This window comes from Schistocerca americana, chromosome 4, assembly GCF_021461395.2.
Source record: "Schistocerca americana isolate TAMUIC-IGC-003095 chromosome 4, iqSchAmer2.1, whole genome shotgun sequence".
Lineage (NCBI taxonomy): Eukaryota > Metazoa > Arthropoda > Insecta > Orthoptera > Acrididae > Schistocerca > Schistocerca americana.
The window spans coordinates 719,091,745-719,108,908 of NC_060122.1; the positions used below are offsets into that span (position 1 = coordinate 719,091,745).

At 39.3% G+C, this 17,164-nt stretch overlaps 1 protein-coding gene across 1 annotated transcript; it reads left to right on the forward strand.

The window, feature by feature from the left end:
• The first annotated feature begins 897 nt into the window (after positions 1-897).
• Positions 898-2,604, forward strand: LOC124613744 (piggyBac transposable element-derived protein 4-like). The gene is made up of 2 exons (XM_047142461.1): positions 898-1,099; positions 1,211-2,604. Exons 1-2 carry the CDS (start codon positions 898-900, stop codon positions 2,602-2,604), a joined length of 1,596 nt encoding a protein of 531 aa, XP_046998417.1.
• The last annotated feature ends 14,560 nt before the right edge of the window (positions 2,605-17,164 follow it).

Genomic DNA, 17,164 nt, shown 5'->3' on the forward strand with positions numbered 1-17,164 from the left:
CACTACAGGAGGTTCAAATTTATAGTCCAAGTTTGGTAACAAGCACGAACAGTTTGGTACTTAACTCATATCTATGGCTGCGTTGTTGTCTTCGTGAAGTCTAGAGGTGATTCCACTGCGAAGTTCCCGCGGTTTTCTTTGTGTTTGGATGAGACTAACTATTTTTTAGGGCGACGTGGTATTTTGATTTTTAGAGAGCAAACGTTACAGTAGTTTTGCACATCACTATTTAATTCATTTAACACTTCTACAATAATATGAAATAAGGCATTGTTTTACACCACATCTTTATCACCGCCTCCAACCCACGCTCCCCGATCCAAAGACCGCCAACCACCTCTTCCAAAGATCCACCTCCTTCCCTCATAATCAAAGATAACCGTCTCTTGGTTGTTAACATGGAGGTAAGAATTCTTACCTCCATGGTTGTTAAACTCGCAGTCAGAGGCTATATTTACATAAAACATTACACGTAAAGAAATTACTGACATACATGATTTTATGTTCTGTTATAAAGGGCATCACACTATTCCTTACTTTCCTTTACAACTTAAGTTTTTTCTGTAGGTGTATAATTAGCCTTTTAAGTGGGCATGACGGATATATCCGTCCACGCTCTACTATTGCACAGTGGTTTCGACGGATATATCCGTCCACAGCGTTCTGTGGCTAGTCGCTAGTAGGAGTGACGAGTTATCAGCCTGCCGTTGACAGTGTGGTATTAATTGAGCTTCGTCCACTAGATGGCAGCTCTTGTCACGCAACACGGCGTGTTCTAGGCTAGTTATAACATTGTCCACCCGAGCGCGCATCGAGAAAATGCGTCCTGTGAAGCAGCCGCAAAAGCGCGCCTTTTTCGTCTGTGTTTACCGCAGCGTTAGTGGGTGATCTTTTGCAATGGCGAAAAGAAGTCGTTTATCAGATTCGGAGACCGAGAAGCTGCATTTAGAAAGTGGCGATAATTTCAGTGACAGTTCTGAAAGTTTTCAAGATACAGATGTTGAGGCTAGTGAAAGTGACTTCGATTCAGAAACATCTGACGACGAGGCACTACTACAGCAGACTGTACCTAGTGAATTTGTGCATGATAGTTCAGTTCGTATTCAATATTAGTTCAGTGGTAATAGTGGTACAGTTGTGCCTCTAAAACAAAACGATGTGATGAGTTGTTTTATGTATTTTGTGGATAATGCTTTGTGCACAATGATAGCTGAACAGACGAACTTATATGCAGAACAGTTCATAGCTTATCATCCCAATTTAGCAGCACACTCCAGGGTTCACAGTTGGCAGAATACTACACGTGACGAGGTAAAAATACTTACTGGAATGCTTGTACTTCAAGGAATTCTTCACAAACCAGACCACAAATTCTACTTTTCAAAGAGGGAATCAGTTGACACACCTTTCTTCAGGAAAGTGATGAGTGAAAAGGGGTTTCATCTTCTATTGAAATTCCTCCACTTTGCTGACAGTACCTCATATGATCCACTAGGCACTATCAGCAGAAAACAATTCGAAATTCACCCCATTAGGGAGCGTCTGCGGCGTAAATTCAGATCAGTGTACAAGCAAGAAAGGAACATCACCGTTGACGAATCGTTGTTGCTCTGGAAAGGACAGCTTCGATGGAAGCAGTTATGGAGGTGTAAGGAGCCTCCATGGAAGCAATATATTCCATCAAAGCGTAGCAGATTTGGTATCAAATTGCGCGAATTCTGTGAAAGCAGTTCCGGGTATGTAGGGGACTTTATTGTTTACACTGGAAAGGACACTAATTATGGTAGCCACTATCCAGACGAAAAAATAACCTCCCGGATTGTTTTGGAGCTTGCACACGATTTACTCGGGAAAGGCCACTGTATTTATCTTGACAACTGGTACACCAGTACAGATTTGGTGGACAAACTAACCAGCAATAACACCGATGTTGTCGGCACACTGCGGCAAGACAGGAAGGGCTTCCTTGACTTCGTAAAAAAGGAAAAACTGAAGAAAGGGGAGTACATAACAGGGTACAAAGGCAAGCAGATGGTAATGACATGGAAAGACAAAAGAGACGTTGTTATGGTCAGCACCTTCCATGACGATACATTTGTAAATGTAAACTCGAAGAAGGGAATCGTTCAAAAGCCACAAGTTGTCGATGACTACAACAAGAATATGGAGGGCGGGGATAGGTGCGATTCTCAGTTACAAAGCTACCAGATGGCCATAAGCAGGCTGAAAAAACACTATCAGAAGCTTTTCCGCCACTTGTTGGACATTGTATGCTACAATGCATACATTCTGTACAAGATGCATGGTGGCGAACAAAGTAGAATGAGCTTCCTGATTAGTCTTGGTGAACAGTTGACCATATCTTCACCACATCAAGAGACGTCAGTAGGACGCCCACCTCGAACACCAAAGGCAACACGCCTTACAGCCAGGCATTTTCCAGACCTTCTGCCACCCACAACGAAGAAAAGACCAACAAGGAGGTGTGTGGTGTGTACGAGAAAATGCCTTCGCAAAGAGACTTCATACTGGTGCGCAGAATGCGAAGTTTCCTTGTGTGCCGCACCTTGTTTTAAATTGTTTCACACTGAAAATGATATGTAATATTGTGAAAATACAGTTTTGTTAACTTCTGCAATATATTTTATTCATTTCCACCCAATATCAATTTAAATTCAACAATGAAAACGCGAAGGAAAACGTGAGAACAGTGCGCAGCACCACCGCGAACGGGCGCGCTGGCGTATATTACCCCGTATGGAAGAGGCGCGGGCCTGCAAACTACCCACTTAACAGTCATATATTGGAAAAATTATAGTAAACGACCTCGAAAAGTGACACAAATTTCACCCATTTGGAATGATTGCCTGACATGTACATGGGCATTAAAATGGTTTAGTTCCTTGAATATGGATTAGACTGAGGGCTAAGTTTTGAGATAAGGATAATTCTGGCATCATTATTGTTCAAAAACTTTCTCAACCTATAACCTGTGTAATAAGACGCTTTATCGGAAAAGATGGCGACAGGTTTCCCAACGCTAGGTGTATAATCTCTGCTTACCCATTAAATGACTGTCTTGGCTGTCGCGCATTTTATGGTATATAGTTTCACATATTTTGAAAAAGGTTATACAGAGTGAGTACGTACTTGACATCGCCACTACTGCTAACATATGGCCCACTAATGTCTGTCAGTACAATTTCTTTAGGTCTACTGGGAATAATCGGTTGCAATTCGTCTTTACAACCTAGATTCTCAGGTTTTGCCTTTTAACAAACAGTACATGTTTGATATGTTGTAAATTTTCCTCTGCATGTTTTTGAAATAACAGTAAGTGTTTAGTTTCTGCATACATTTCTTTGCACTGTGGTGTCCTCAAGTAAAACGTGTATGCCAGACTGGATTTGCTTCTGATTCTTGTAGAATACAGATACACCATTGATTGCCATCTGAAAGTCAACGGTAAAATAAGACATCTTGATACAGTTTACAATGCTTTCCAATAGGATGGTCTGGGTTGTTTGCTATTGTTGATCTTACTTTGCTCCACCTACTATCAGCCTTCTGCAGCGTTGACATATTCCTATACAAGTCTAGATAATATTGACAGTAGTGTTTGTCCTGCATCAACATGATGGAATAATCTTTCATAAGCTCCAGATTATCTACTTCATGAGATAGTCTCTGAGGTAGACGTGACAACTCACTTGCAGATATGTTGTCTTTATCTTTAAGGTATACTATTTAAAATGAGTAGTTCTGCAAGGTCATTGCCCATCGCGATAATCGTGGATATACGAGTCGGCATGTCATTAAAAAGGTTAACGCCTGGTGGTCAGTGTATACTTTCACATGTCTTCCAAAAATATAACAGTTAAATTTCTTTTAAAAGTCCATATAATTCACAATGTTTCCAATTCTGTGGCTGAATAAGTACGTTTGCACTCACTTAAATTCGACTAGCTAAAGCAATAATTTTTACCTCTTGGTTATCCCCAGTTCCTATTACCTGGAAAAGACATGATCCAAACCCTGTGCATGTTGCATCGCTTGCAATACAGAAATCTTCGTTAAAGTCAGGATGACTCAGAATATTTGGATTTACCTATGTTTTACAAATGTTTCCTTTATTCTCTTAAAATCTTGTGTACATTGTTCCAGCCAAACCCAAGCATGATGCTTCTTTAAAAGTGCTAGCAAGTTTTCGCTGTTGAGTGATTGATGTGGCACGAAGAGCCTAAAAAATGAGACTAACCCCAGGAGACATTTTAATTGTTTTTCTAGTATGCAGGTAGGGAAAATTCTAATTGCAACCAGGTTACTAAGATCTGGTCTATTGCCTTCACAACTGATTGTGTGTCCCTAGTACTTAATCTCATTTCGCGCAAACTTTGATTTCTGTAGATTTTCTGTAATACCAGCTAGTTGGAATTTATGTAACATATTTTCTAAAAAGTATATGTTAAATTCCCATGTCTGTGTGGCTATAAAGATGTCATCAACGTACAACGTTGCCTTTTCCAGCAATTCTGTGCCTAGAACTGTGTCTGGAGCAGTAATGAAAACACCTGAACTTACACTGAATTCAAATGGTAGTACATAAAACTGGTAACTGCAGCCACCAATAATAAACGAACTGTAATTCCTTGACTCGTTACTTAACGGTACTTGCAAAAACGAATTTTTTAAATCCACATTTGATAAGTTTCTGCAATTGTTCTTCTTGATTTTCTCGTTTTGTATGAACTGGCATGATGATTTTTTTGATCGCACTCTCATCCAGAACTAAGCGTATATTTTTCCTGGGTCAAAAACAGTTAATAATGGACTGCGATAAGGAGATACTGATGGTTCTATGATATCCTGTTTAAGCATTTGCTTGATTCTTCACATATGGCAGGCTGCTTGGACAAAGAAATCTTATATGTGTTTTAGGAAAAGATTTTGAGAGGTTTAACTTTCATGTTATTATACATACATAATAATCACACATAGCTTCCTTGTAAAAAGGTAGATGTAGTTTAGCAATGGAGTAGATGAAGTTAAGCAATGGTTTCTGTAGTGTTTCTCATTGTTACTTGTTAATAGCTCTACTTTAACTTACTTTATCATTAATTATGGCTTGTAAGTCTTCCATATCATGATCAAATAGAGATTCATTGCTAGTAGAGTCATCTTGTTCATCTATTCTTTGGATCTTATACCCCAACCAACGTTTATTATTGTTCAGTTTCAGTTTATCCAGACTACTGTCGATCTGAGTGCTGTTATGCTTCATGAAACAAGGTTAGCCATAGTTACAAATATATACTTAACTTCTCCATTTGAGTTGTATCCAACTGCAGTCAAGATTCGGCATTTTAGAACCGGAAATTCAGGTATCGATGAGAATTCAACCATTTTTTTTACAAAAATTGTGAGACACGGCGCTAATTGCCGCTCCTGTATCAATCATCATAGTCGTCAGTATTCCACCTATAATATATTTAATCGTTGCTGGAATGATCTCTTTATTGGTTATCAGCATTGAGTATGATCGTCAAGTAGCTCGTCTGTTAAACTTGCGTCGTGATGGTACCTTAGTAACAGTATGTGTAGGTTGTTTACATCCCTAGTTACACTTGTGTTTGTGTACTGTTTTTTACTCGGTGCATCAAAAATGTCTGTTATTGTATCATCGTCCCCCACGCATTCCTCAGTCACCACCTGGGGTTGAGTTGTGATCTTATTTAGTTTGTCGTGTGTGTGGTTGTTGGAGTGACTTCACTTGCCACCTCCACAATATTTACAGTCAGATATTGTTTGCTCCAGTCACCGTTTTGTTGTCTTGGTGTGTGCCGTGTCGTGTTTTGATTTGCTATGTTATTGTTGCTTGGTTGACCATGATTGATTAAATTACTGTTTTGCTGTACAACACATTAGTGGTGGTTGCCAATGACTTTGCTGGTTATTAAAGTATATAAAACCATCATGTCCATAATTTTTTCCATAATACTGTGGTTGCAGATTGTTTTGATACAGTGAGTTTTGTGTGTTATGTTGACTGTAATTGTGATTATTTCCATGTTGTTAGTTGTTGTTATTGTTACGCGATTTTCGTTTTTTGTTTGGATTACCTTCATTTGAATGCGGCCATTGTCACTACTGTATGCATTCAGATATGGTTGCATGTTTTACTGTACCATGCAGTCGATATTACTCTGCACATGGGGATTAGGTTGACTAACCTGTGCTGTTTGCATTCTGTCTGATGCGTGCCGTAACTGTTGTTTCACGCACTCTGCATGTCTTCGTTAATGATATCAAGTGAATCTAAGACTGAAAGAAACTTTTTTACATCATGATCTGGTACCTGTATTAACCTTTCCCTTATGCGGAATGGTAATCATGTTTTTAATAGGTGATTACATCTCGCAAAGACACGGGATCATCTCAGGAATGTATCATGTTCAAATACTTTTGAACGTAACGACGAAGATTATGTTGCTGTGAATTGAACGGTACTGCTTCGAATACCATTTTTTGAAGCCTCTCCTGAACCGAAACTGACGAGAATGTGTTCAAAAAAGCTCACTCGAATTGTTCATAACATGTACAACGATCAGTAATGTTACATACATGCCCATATTGTTCCTTCACCTTGTATGAATCCGATTACACACCATATCTTGTACCTATCTGTCCATGCATAGGGAAAAGCGTTTCCTAAAGCTTTGAGAAAAACGATTGGATGGACTGCTCTCTTTTCGTGGACGAAGACTTGGAATTTCCAGTAGTTTAATAAACTTTCTTCCCGTAGGATTTCTGCTAATACATTTCCTGCCCACTGAGTTAAAATATCCTCATTTATCATATACATTGGAGGTGATAGGTTATTTGTATTACTGCTATATTTACGGCAGTATATGTTCATACACTTATTGCTAGATGGGCTCACAAGAATATCTACAATTACCATTAAAATCATATCCATTCTGCTCATTTGCATATTAGTTGCTATTGTATATTTTGTGTGCTCATTAGGTATATAATCACTTGACTGTGAACATGTCTTTCAGTTTATGGTGGAAAATATACAGTATCTGTCTCATTCTTCAAAATTTCCTCAACTGTGTCACTGACAATCGTAGGCGAATTCTGTTGTAAACAACTTTCAAAATGTTTATCCTTTTCCTCCAGCCAAGTGTGAAAATCTTTGTTAACTTGACTAAAGTGCTTATTGGTTTCTAATTGCAAACTGTCTTTCAAAGTATGGGCTAAGGCATCTACCTTGTTATTTAGCTCTGTGACATGTATGTTTACAGAAGTGTGCACCTCAGCAACACTTTCTACTTGTGTGCTTAATGTATCATGTTTAGAACACAACTTCTCAACATCAGATGCATGTAACTTTTCTGATCCTCATATTTCTTACTCTGACTAAACAAAGTCTCAATTGTAGCAGTTAACTGACCCCATTGCCCACTAAGTATTTTAATCTGTGTGTCTAAACCTGTACCCTGACCAGTAAGTCGAATGTTTATTTCGTCAACTTTGGTATTTAGTGCAGCGCTACTGCTTTGCAGGGTAACTAATTCTGCCTTTTATCTCATCATGTTTGGATTATGTCCAGTTAGGTTAATATGATTTGCAGTGGGTCAGTGGCGTCTGACGACGGCGCACGAAGTGGCCGTGTGGTTAAAGGCGCTGCAGTCTGGAACCGCAAGACAGCTACGGTCGCAGGTTCGAATCCTGCCTCAGGCATGGATGTTTGTGATGTCCTTAGGTTAGTTGGGTTTAACTAGTTCTAAGTTCTAGGGGACTAATGACCTCAGCAGTTGAGTCCCATAGTGCTCAGAGCCTTTTTTGAACGACGGCGCAGGCTGTATCATAGCCATCATGTGTAACAATAACAAGTTGGTCCCCATCAAAAATTATGATGTAGTTTTGTTCATCCTGCCAAACATATTTCCTAACAAATTTTCATTATTAAATACGTTCTTTGTAGTTACCGTGTGTAACACACACTGGTCATTTCCGTTATCAACAACACTGTTCGTATCAGAATCTGTATTTTCAATATTATGCTCCTTTTTTGCTAATTGTCTACATATTTTAGCCATCCCTGTACAAAAATTCTATAAATATAGTTTCACTTTGATAGCAATTGTATAATTTTTAAACATCCCCTGCTTCGAAAATTCATAAATTGAAATTTAAAAATTTTTCTGAGCCAATATCATTTTCTTAATGGCGTCTCGCCATTTTATGAATGATGTGGCCAAAAGAAGACATCTTGTTAGAGCAATGTTCTATGTTTTATTGTTATACTCTGTTGTAGTGTAAGTGTATGTTATATGAATTTTAAAATGAAAAGTGCTACATCAAATTCAAACTAAACATTTCACACAGTAAAATCTATGATACATATACGCTCTTGCTAATGTGCTGCTTATTACAGGTTTGAGTTGCGGTCTCTCAAACAGAATTTCTACAGATGCTGGACAAGGAAACATCAGACTTCGACATTTAAAAGATACGGATTGCTGGTGTGAAAGGACACATATTATGATACGAGACCACTAATAAAATGGTAGTTAATGGCCATTATGCTTTATCAATTACCTTTGCAATGATTGCTGGGAAATAGTACTACACAAATACAAATTGTTTAAGACAGAATCAATTAGATTCGGTATACTGACATTTTAAATAAAACGCCTGTACTTTTGATGACTTACTTAATCAGCTAAATAATTGTACAGCCATCTGGTGGATTACGCTATTTTGTTCCTCTGCAAGCTCCAACAGAAAGAACAGAAGAAGAATAATAATTGAAAATTTTTGTCTTTCGTTTTACAAATAAAAATTATCTGAGATATTATCTCTTACACCTATCACAGGCATATAAATTAATTCTTTGCCACTGCTCAGTATTTCATACAGAATTTTTCTTTTCTCCTAGAAGATCTATTACAATCTGTTCTGACACTGCCGTTGTGCTTACAAAAACGGGTATTCCCAATAGAAAACTGAGTGGGACAATATTTTCTGCTATTGACGTAATGTAGTTGAGTCACACTGGGACACTACTGTTTTATCAAAACGTTTTGCAACACGAAAAATCGATGTTTGTCTAAGACAGAAAAAGCTGTTGATACAAATAGTACACATAGCTGCCTGCTAAATAAAACGAAATAGTCCTTTCCACTACTGCAGCAATTGTAACACACACCAGATAAACAAGACTGTTTTTACACTGTTCTACATTTTAATGTGCCTAATTTACATAAATAACACGATGAAATTCACGAAGAGCTGAAATCAAAAGCATATCACTACGAATAAATAATACTATTCAAGAAAACAGGAAAATAGTCTCACCTGTCCTTCGTATGTTCTAGTTTCTCAGATACAAGAATGAAATTCGGAACTGGCGTCGTCTCACATTCTTCTCCTTCCTAGTTCTCATGAACAGTTCAGCCAAAATCACGTCATCGCTGTCTGCATTTATCACTATTCCTGCCATTTTGAAAATTTGTTCCTCAGTTAAGCTCACTAACCGGCCTGAAGCCGCTGTTTAAGATACCCAAGTTTATTCTCTAGTTATGCGTTATTCCAGATTCGAACAGCATGTTTGTCGCGCTATTCCGAGAATAGCTGCCAACCAGAGACTGTACAAACGCCCCATAGCGCTGTGGACAACAATGCTCAGGTTGATACCATGTTCCTTGACTCCAGGAAGGCATTTGACACCTTCTGTACTGCCCTTTCGTGAATAAAATTCGACTTTTCGAATATTGGACCAGATTTTTGGCTGGTTTCAAGACTGTCTTGAAGACAGACTTCAACATGTCGGTCTTCACGGAACAAATCGACAGATGTAAGGGTAATCTCCAGAGTACTCCAAGGAAGTGTGATAGAACCGTTACTGTCTACAGTGTATATAAATGATCTAGTAGAAAATGTCGAATGCTATTTAAATGTTCGCAGATGATGCAGTTGTCATTACAAAGTAGCAGTGCCAGAAGACAGTATCCGTTTGAAAAATGACTTGCAGAATATTGATGAATGGTGCAGGCTCTGGCAGTGGGCGCTGAACGTAAACAAATGTGACATATTGTGCACACGTAGGAAAAGAAATCCGTAGCTGTAAAACTACGCTACTGACGATAAATTGCTGAAAACGGTATCTACCGTAAAATATTCAGGAGTAGGTACCCAGACCCCCCCCCGGCCATGAACCAGGGACCTTGCCGTTGGTGGGGAGGCTTGCGTGCCTCAATACAGATAGCCGTACCATAGGTGCAACCACAACAGAGGGGTATCTGTTCAGAGGCCAGACAAACGTGTGGTTCCTGAAGAGGGGCAGCAGCCTTTTCAGTAGTTGCAGGGGCAACAGTCCAGATGATTGACTGACCTGGCCTTGTAACACTAGCCAAAATGGCCTTGCTGTGCTGGTACTGCGAACGGTTGAAAGCAAGGGGAAACTACAGCCGTAATTTTTCCCGAGGGCATGCGGCTTTACTGTATGATTAAATGATGATGGCGTCCTCTTGGAAAAAACATTCCGGAGGGAAAATAGTTCCCCATTCGGATCTCCCAGCAGGGACTTCTCAAGATGATGTCGTTATCAGGAGAAAGAAAATTGGCGTTCTACAGATCGGAGCGTGGAATGTCAGATCCCTTAATTGGGCATGTAGGTTAGAAAATTTAAAAAGGGAAATGGATAGGTTAAAGTTAGATATAGTGGGAATTAGTGAAGTTCGGTGGCAGGAGAAACAAAACTTTTGGTCAGGTGAATACAGGGTTATAAATACAAAATCAAATAGGGGTAATGCAGGAGTAGGTTTAATAATGAATAAAAAAATACGAGTGCAGGTAAGCTACTACCAACAGCATAGTGAACGCATTATTGTGGCCAAGATAGACATGAAGACCACGTCTACTACAGTAGTACAAGTTTATATGCCAACTAGTTCTGCAGATGATGAAGAAATTGATGGAATGTATGGTGAGATAAATGAAATTATTCAGCTAGTGAAGGGAGACGAAAATTTAATAGTCATGGGTGACTGCAATTCGACAGTAGGAAAAGGAAGAGAAGGAAACGTAGTAGGTGAATATGGATTGGGGCTAAGAAATGCAAGAGGAAGCCACCTCGTAGAAATTTGCACAGAGCATATCTTTATCATAGCTAAACTTGGTTCAAGAATCATGAAAGAAGGTTGTATACATGGAAGAACCCTGGAGATACTAGAAGGTTTCAGATAAATTATGTAATGCTAAGACAGAGATTTAGGAACCAGATTTTAAATTATAAGACATTTAAAGGGGCAGATGTGGACTCTGACCACAATCTATTGGTTATGAACTGTAGATTAAAACTGAAGAAACTGCAAAAATGTGGGAATTTAAGAAGATGGGATCTAGATAAACTGAAAGAACCAGAGGTTGTACAGAGTTTCAGGGAGAGCATAAGGGAACAATTGACAGGAATGGGGGAAAGAAATACAGTAGAAGAAGAATGGCTAGCTTTGAGGACTGAAATAGTGAAGGCAGCAGAGGATCAAGTAGATAAAAAGACGAGGGCTAGTAGAAATCCTTGGGTAACAGAAGAGATACTGAATTTAATTGATGAAAGGAGAAAATACAAAAATGCAGTAAGTGAAGCAGGCAAAAAGGAATACAAACATCTCAAAAATGAGATCGACAGGAAGTGCAAAATGGCTAAGCAGGGATGGCTAGAGGACAAATGTAAGGATGTAGAGGCTTATCTCACTAGGGGTAAGATAGATACTGCCTACAGGAAAATTAAAGCGACCTTTGGAAAAAAGAGAACCACATGCATGAATATCAAGAGCTCAGATGGAAACCCAGTTCTAAGCAAAGAAGGGAAAGCAGAAAGGTGGAAGGAGTATATAGAGGGTCTATACAGGGGCGATGCTCTTTACGACAATGTTATGGAAATGGAAGAGGATGTAGATGGAGATGAAATGGGAGATATGACACTGCGTGAAGAGTTTGACAGAGCACTGAAAGACCTAAGTCGAAAAATGCCACAGGAGTAGACAACATTTCATTAGAACTAGTGACAGCATTGGGAGAGCCAGTCCTGACAAAACTCTACCATCTGGTGAGCAAAATGTATGAGACAGGCGAAATACCCTCAGACTTCAAGAAGAATATAATAATTCCAATCCCACATAAAGCAGGTGATGACAGATGTGAAAATGACCGAACTATCCGTTTCATAAGTCACTGCTGCAAAATATTAACACGAATTCTTTACAGACGAATGGAAAAACTGGTGGAAGCCGACCTCGGGGAAGATCAGTTTGGATTCCATAGAAATGTTAGAACACGTGAGGCAATACTGACTCTATGACTTATCTTAGAAGAAAGATTAAGGAAAGGCAAACCTACGTTTCTAGTATTTGTAAACTTAGAGAAAGCTTTTGAAAATGTTGACTGGAATAATCTCTTTCAAATTCTGAAGGTGGCAGAGGTTAAAATACAGGGAGCGAGAGGCTATTTACAATTTGTACAGAAATTAGATGACAGTTATAAGAATCGAGGGACATGAAAGGGAAGCAGTGGTTGGGAAGGGAGTGAGACAGGGTTGTAGCCTCTCCCCGATGCTATTCAATCTGTATATTGAGCAAGCAGTAAAGGAAACAAAAGAAAAGTTCGAAGTAGGTATTAAAATCCATGGAGAAGAAGTAAAAAATTTGAGGTTCACCGATGACATTGTAATTCTGTCGGAGATACCAAAGGGCTTGGAAGAGCAGCTGTCAGAGACAGCAAAAGAGCAGTTGAACGGAATGGACAGTGTCTTGAAAGGAGGGTATAAGATGAACATCAACAAAAGCAAAACGAGGATAATGGAATGTAGCCGAATTAAGTCAGGTGATGCTGAGGGAATTAGATTAGGAAATGAGACACTTAAAGTAGTAAAGGAGTTTTGCTATTTGGGGGGCAAAATAACTGATGATGGTCGAAGTAGAGAGGATATAATATGTAGACTGGCAATGGTAAGGAAAGCGTTTCTGAAGAAGAGAAATTTGTTAACATCGAGTATAGATTTAAGTGTCAGGAAGTCGTTTCTGAAAGTATTTGTATGGAGTGTAGCTATGTATGGAAGTCAGACATGGACGATAAATAGTTTAGACAAGAACAGAATAGAAGCTTTCGAAATGAGGTGCTACAGAAGAATGCTGAATATTGGATTCGTAGATCACACAACTAATGAGGAGGTATTGAATAGAATTGGGGAGAAGAGGAGTTCATGGCACAACTTGACCAGAAGAAGGGATCGGTTGGTGGGACATGTTCTGAGGCATCAAGGGATCACCAATTTAGTACTGGAGGGCAGGGTGGAGGGTAAAAGTCGAAGAGGGAGACCAAGAGATGAATACACTAAACAGATTCAGAAGGATGTAGGCTGCAGTAGGTACTGGGAGATGAAGAAGCTTGCACAGGATAGAGTAGCATGGAGAGCTGCATCAAACCAGTCTCAGGACTGAAGACCACAACAACAACAGGTACCCAGAGTGACCTTAAGTCGAATAACAGCATAAAACAAATAGTAGGAAAAGCACATTCGAGGCTGAGATTCGTATGAAGTATCCAAAAGAAAAGTAACTCGTCCATGGAGGAAGGGGCTTATAAAGCACTTTTTCGATCAATTCTTGACTGTTGTTCATCAATATCGAATCCTTACAAGGTAGGACTGATGGAAGAGATAGAGAAGTTCTAATGAAGCGTGGCGCGTTTCGTCATGGGGTTGTTTAGTTGGGGCGAGAACTTCACGACGATGCTCAACAAACTCCATTAGCAGAAATTACAAGACAGGCATTGCACATCACAGAGAGGTCAGCTATTGAAATTTCGAAAGAGCACTTTCTGGGAAGAGTCACATAACATTTTACTTCCTACCACATACATCTCGCGTTATGAACTTAGTGATAAAATTCGAGAGACACAATATAGATGCTTAAGCATTCTTCCCACGCGCCATTCACGAGTAGAACAAGGTAAGGGGGATCAGTCACTACATTTACATGCGCCACATGTTCTGAAAGACGAAAACTGTATTTGGGAAACCGTTTTTCGCTGTTGTAATACATGTTAAGCTAGGTTCACACACACAACAAAAATGTCGTCACAGCTGGTAGCATACTGCAGTTGCAACGCAGGTGCATGTGTGAACTCCCAGTTTTTAGTGGTGCAACTTAAGTGACGCAACTTTTAACATGCCACAGTAAGTTGAGCTTGGTTGAAATTTGTTAAGCCACTTTCCTTCCATCACTGCTCCCTGATGAGAGTATTTCGAAACAAGTTATTGTGGAGTAATTGCTGCTGTACTCCATTCGATTTCAGTGTGTTTACGTTTTATTACTGAAAAAGTGAAAAAAGTGGGTGGTAGGTACAGTTGGCAGCTTCTGGAACCACAAGAACTGCAACCTATGTCTGATTTTCTGCAGCAGTGTATGTGGGTGTGGGGGGTATTTGCAAACCAATGACATATTCCGCAATCTTAAATAATTTTTAGATTACTAAATTAATAAACTTAATATATGTATGCAAAAAAGGAATTTTGAGACCAAGCATTCATAAATGTGGATTATATGCAGGAAATAGCTCGCAAGTGCGATGTGGCAGGTGTTAAACTACAAACTAGTTATTCTAAATGCTTGTGCAACAAATACAGTAAGGCCCTAAAATCTTGGAAGAGTGGCGTGTCTGTAGATGACATTTACATGCCAGGTGTTGGTTAGTTTACCACTGCCGACAGAATTTTCGTCTGTGAGTGTTATTGCTTTCATAAATGTGTTTGTGGTCCCTAATTTATCCTTGTGCGAAATCTATTTTCGGATTCAACTCTTGAGTTTCGTCTTCCTTGCATTTAACTGCTGTCGCAGCTCTAATGCCATAACTTGCACTGTAACATTTATACACATCCATATTAGTTCAATTGACGCCATACCGACAGCTGTGCAACTACGTAGAATTGGTGGTTTCCTGTGTGTACGGTTGTTCACGATGCCACAACAGAAATCCACAAGCTGTGGCGCCACGTTATAGCTCGCATCATGTTAGATGGCGGTGCTTTTTCAGCCGTTCTGCCCATTTCTTGCATTTAACTGCTGTCGCAGCTCTAATGCCATAACTTGCACTGTAACATTTATACACATCCATATTAGTTCAATTGACGCCATACCGACAGCTGCGCAACTACGTAGAATTGGTGGTTTCCTGTGTGTACGGTTGTTCACGATGCCACAACAGAAATCCACAAGCTGTGGCGCCACGTTATAGCTCGCATCATGTTAGATGGCGGTGCTTTTTCAGCCGTTCTGCCCATCCCCCACCATTAACTGTTAGTAGCCAATAAGATTCATTCTCTTTCGGGTGGCTAGATGCGAGTTACAAACTGGACAGCGAGAATCTCTCTCCTACATGCTCCGCTATTGCCGTATTTTGCGACAATGCAGTTTCATTCACAGAGCGACCGAATTATTCACTCGGATGTCGATGTTACCTTCTTGTAGCAATATAATTGTGATTGTGTGTTGTAAACGTTGTAGCGTGATTTCCGAATGAAAATATCATGTGACTGCAATAAACGTGAAGTTCCTCACAAGCAACTTCAGTTAAATTGTGTGTCCATGGAGTATCGTCTTAGTCGTGCGACTGGTTTCGTTATTTCCTGTCAGAAGTATCGCTGTTGTAGTAATTGACGGAAAATCATCGAGTAAAGCAAAAGTGATATCTGGCGTTAGCAAGGAAGTGTTATAGGCGCTCCTCTGTTCCTGATCTAATAAATGTTTTGGGACACAATCCAAGCAGCCCTCTTAGACTGTTTGCAGATGATGCTGTGGTTTACCGTCTTATAAAGTCATCAGAGATTAAAACAAATTACAAAACGACTTAGACAAGATATCTGTATGGTCAGAAATGTGGCAGTTGACTGTAACTAGTGAAAAGTCTGAAGTCATCCACATGAGTACTAAAAGGAATCCGCTAAATTCGGTTTACAGGATAAAACACACTATTCTAAAGGCTATAAATTCAGCTAAATACTTCGGGATTACTATTACGAATAACTTAAAATGAAGCTATCACATGAATAATGTTGTGTGGAAAGCAAACAGAAGTCTGCGATTTATTGGTAGAACATTTACCAAATGCAACAGGTCTACTAAAAGGCTACTTACTCTATGCTTTCCATCATCTTCTGGTGTACTGCTGTCATGTGTGGGGTACACAGCAGATAGAATTAATCGAAAAAGTTCAATGGAGGGCAGCTCGTTTTGTATTTTCGCGAAATAGGAGAGAAACTGTCACGGATATGATACACGAATTGGAGTGGCAATCATCAAAACAAAGGCGTTTCTCGTTGTGGCAGGATTTTCTCATGAAATTTCAGTCGCCAACTTTCTCCTCAGAGTGTGAAAACACTTTGTTGGCGTCCACCTACATCGGGACGTATGTTCATCACAATAAAATAAGAGAAATTAGAGTTTGCAAGGAAAGATAAAAGTGTTCGTGTTTCCTGTGCGCTGTTTCAGAGGAGAACGGTAGAGAAATAGCTTGAACGCTCTGCCAGGAACTTAATTGTGAATTACAGAGTAATCACTTAGATGTAAATGCTCCACATGCAGTCGAAGAGGTTATTCCTGCATTTATAACTTCTTAAAATGTGGTTCTGGAAGCAATACTTCTATTTTTGACATTTTGAAGACTCATGAACGAACTGCAGAAGCACGTTTCGACGAGAGAGCTGTACAGGGAATAGGCCTACTAAACAAAAGTGCTGGAGCTGTAGAAACTTCAGGAAAATTTGTTTCTTGTCGCTTGAAAATCGTTGGTATCTCAAGAAACATGTAACACAAATAGATGGTTTTGCAATGATGTTTTAAAGCGCTCTGTGTCTGAAATGTATGTAAGAAGGGAATACCCAACATCACAAAATCTTGTTACAATTATGACTGAGCAAATTGGCTTCAAAAGTAACGCTTCATCAATGAAAATAATTTTAAAATACGTTGATTTTAAATATGTTAAGAAGAGAGTTTTTAATTGAAAGAAGTGACACAGAAGCAGCACAAAGGAAAACCATTATTCTGTAGTGTATTGCCTTGATGAAACTTGAGTGAATCAGAATCATTCCATGAAT

Coding starts and splice junctions, on each gene's coding strand:
- LOC124613744 (XM_047142461.1), top strand. CDS start 898: ATGGCGAAAAGAAGTCGTTTATCAGATTCGGAGACCGAGAAGCTGCAT. Junction 1,100..1,210: donor TGTGCATGATAGTTCAGTTC/GTATTCAATATT, acceptor GCACAATGATAG/CTGAACAGACGAACTTATAT.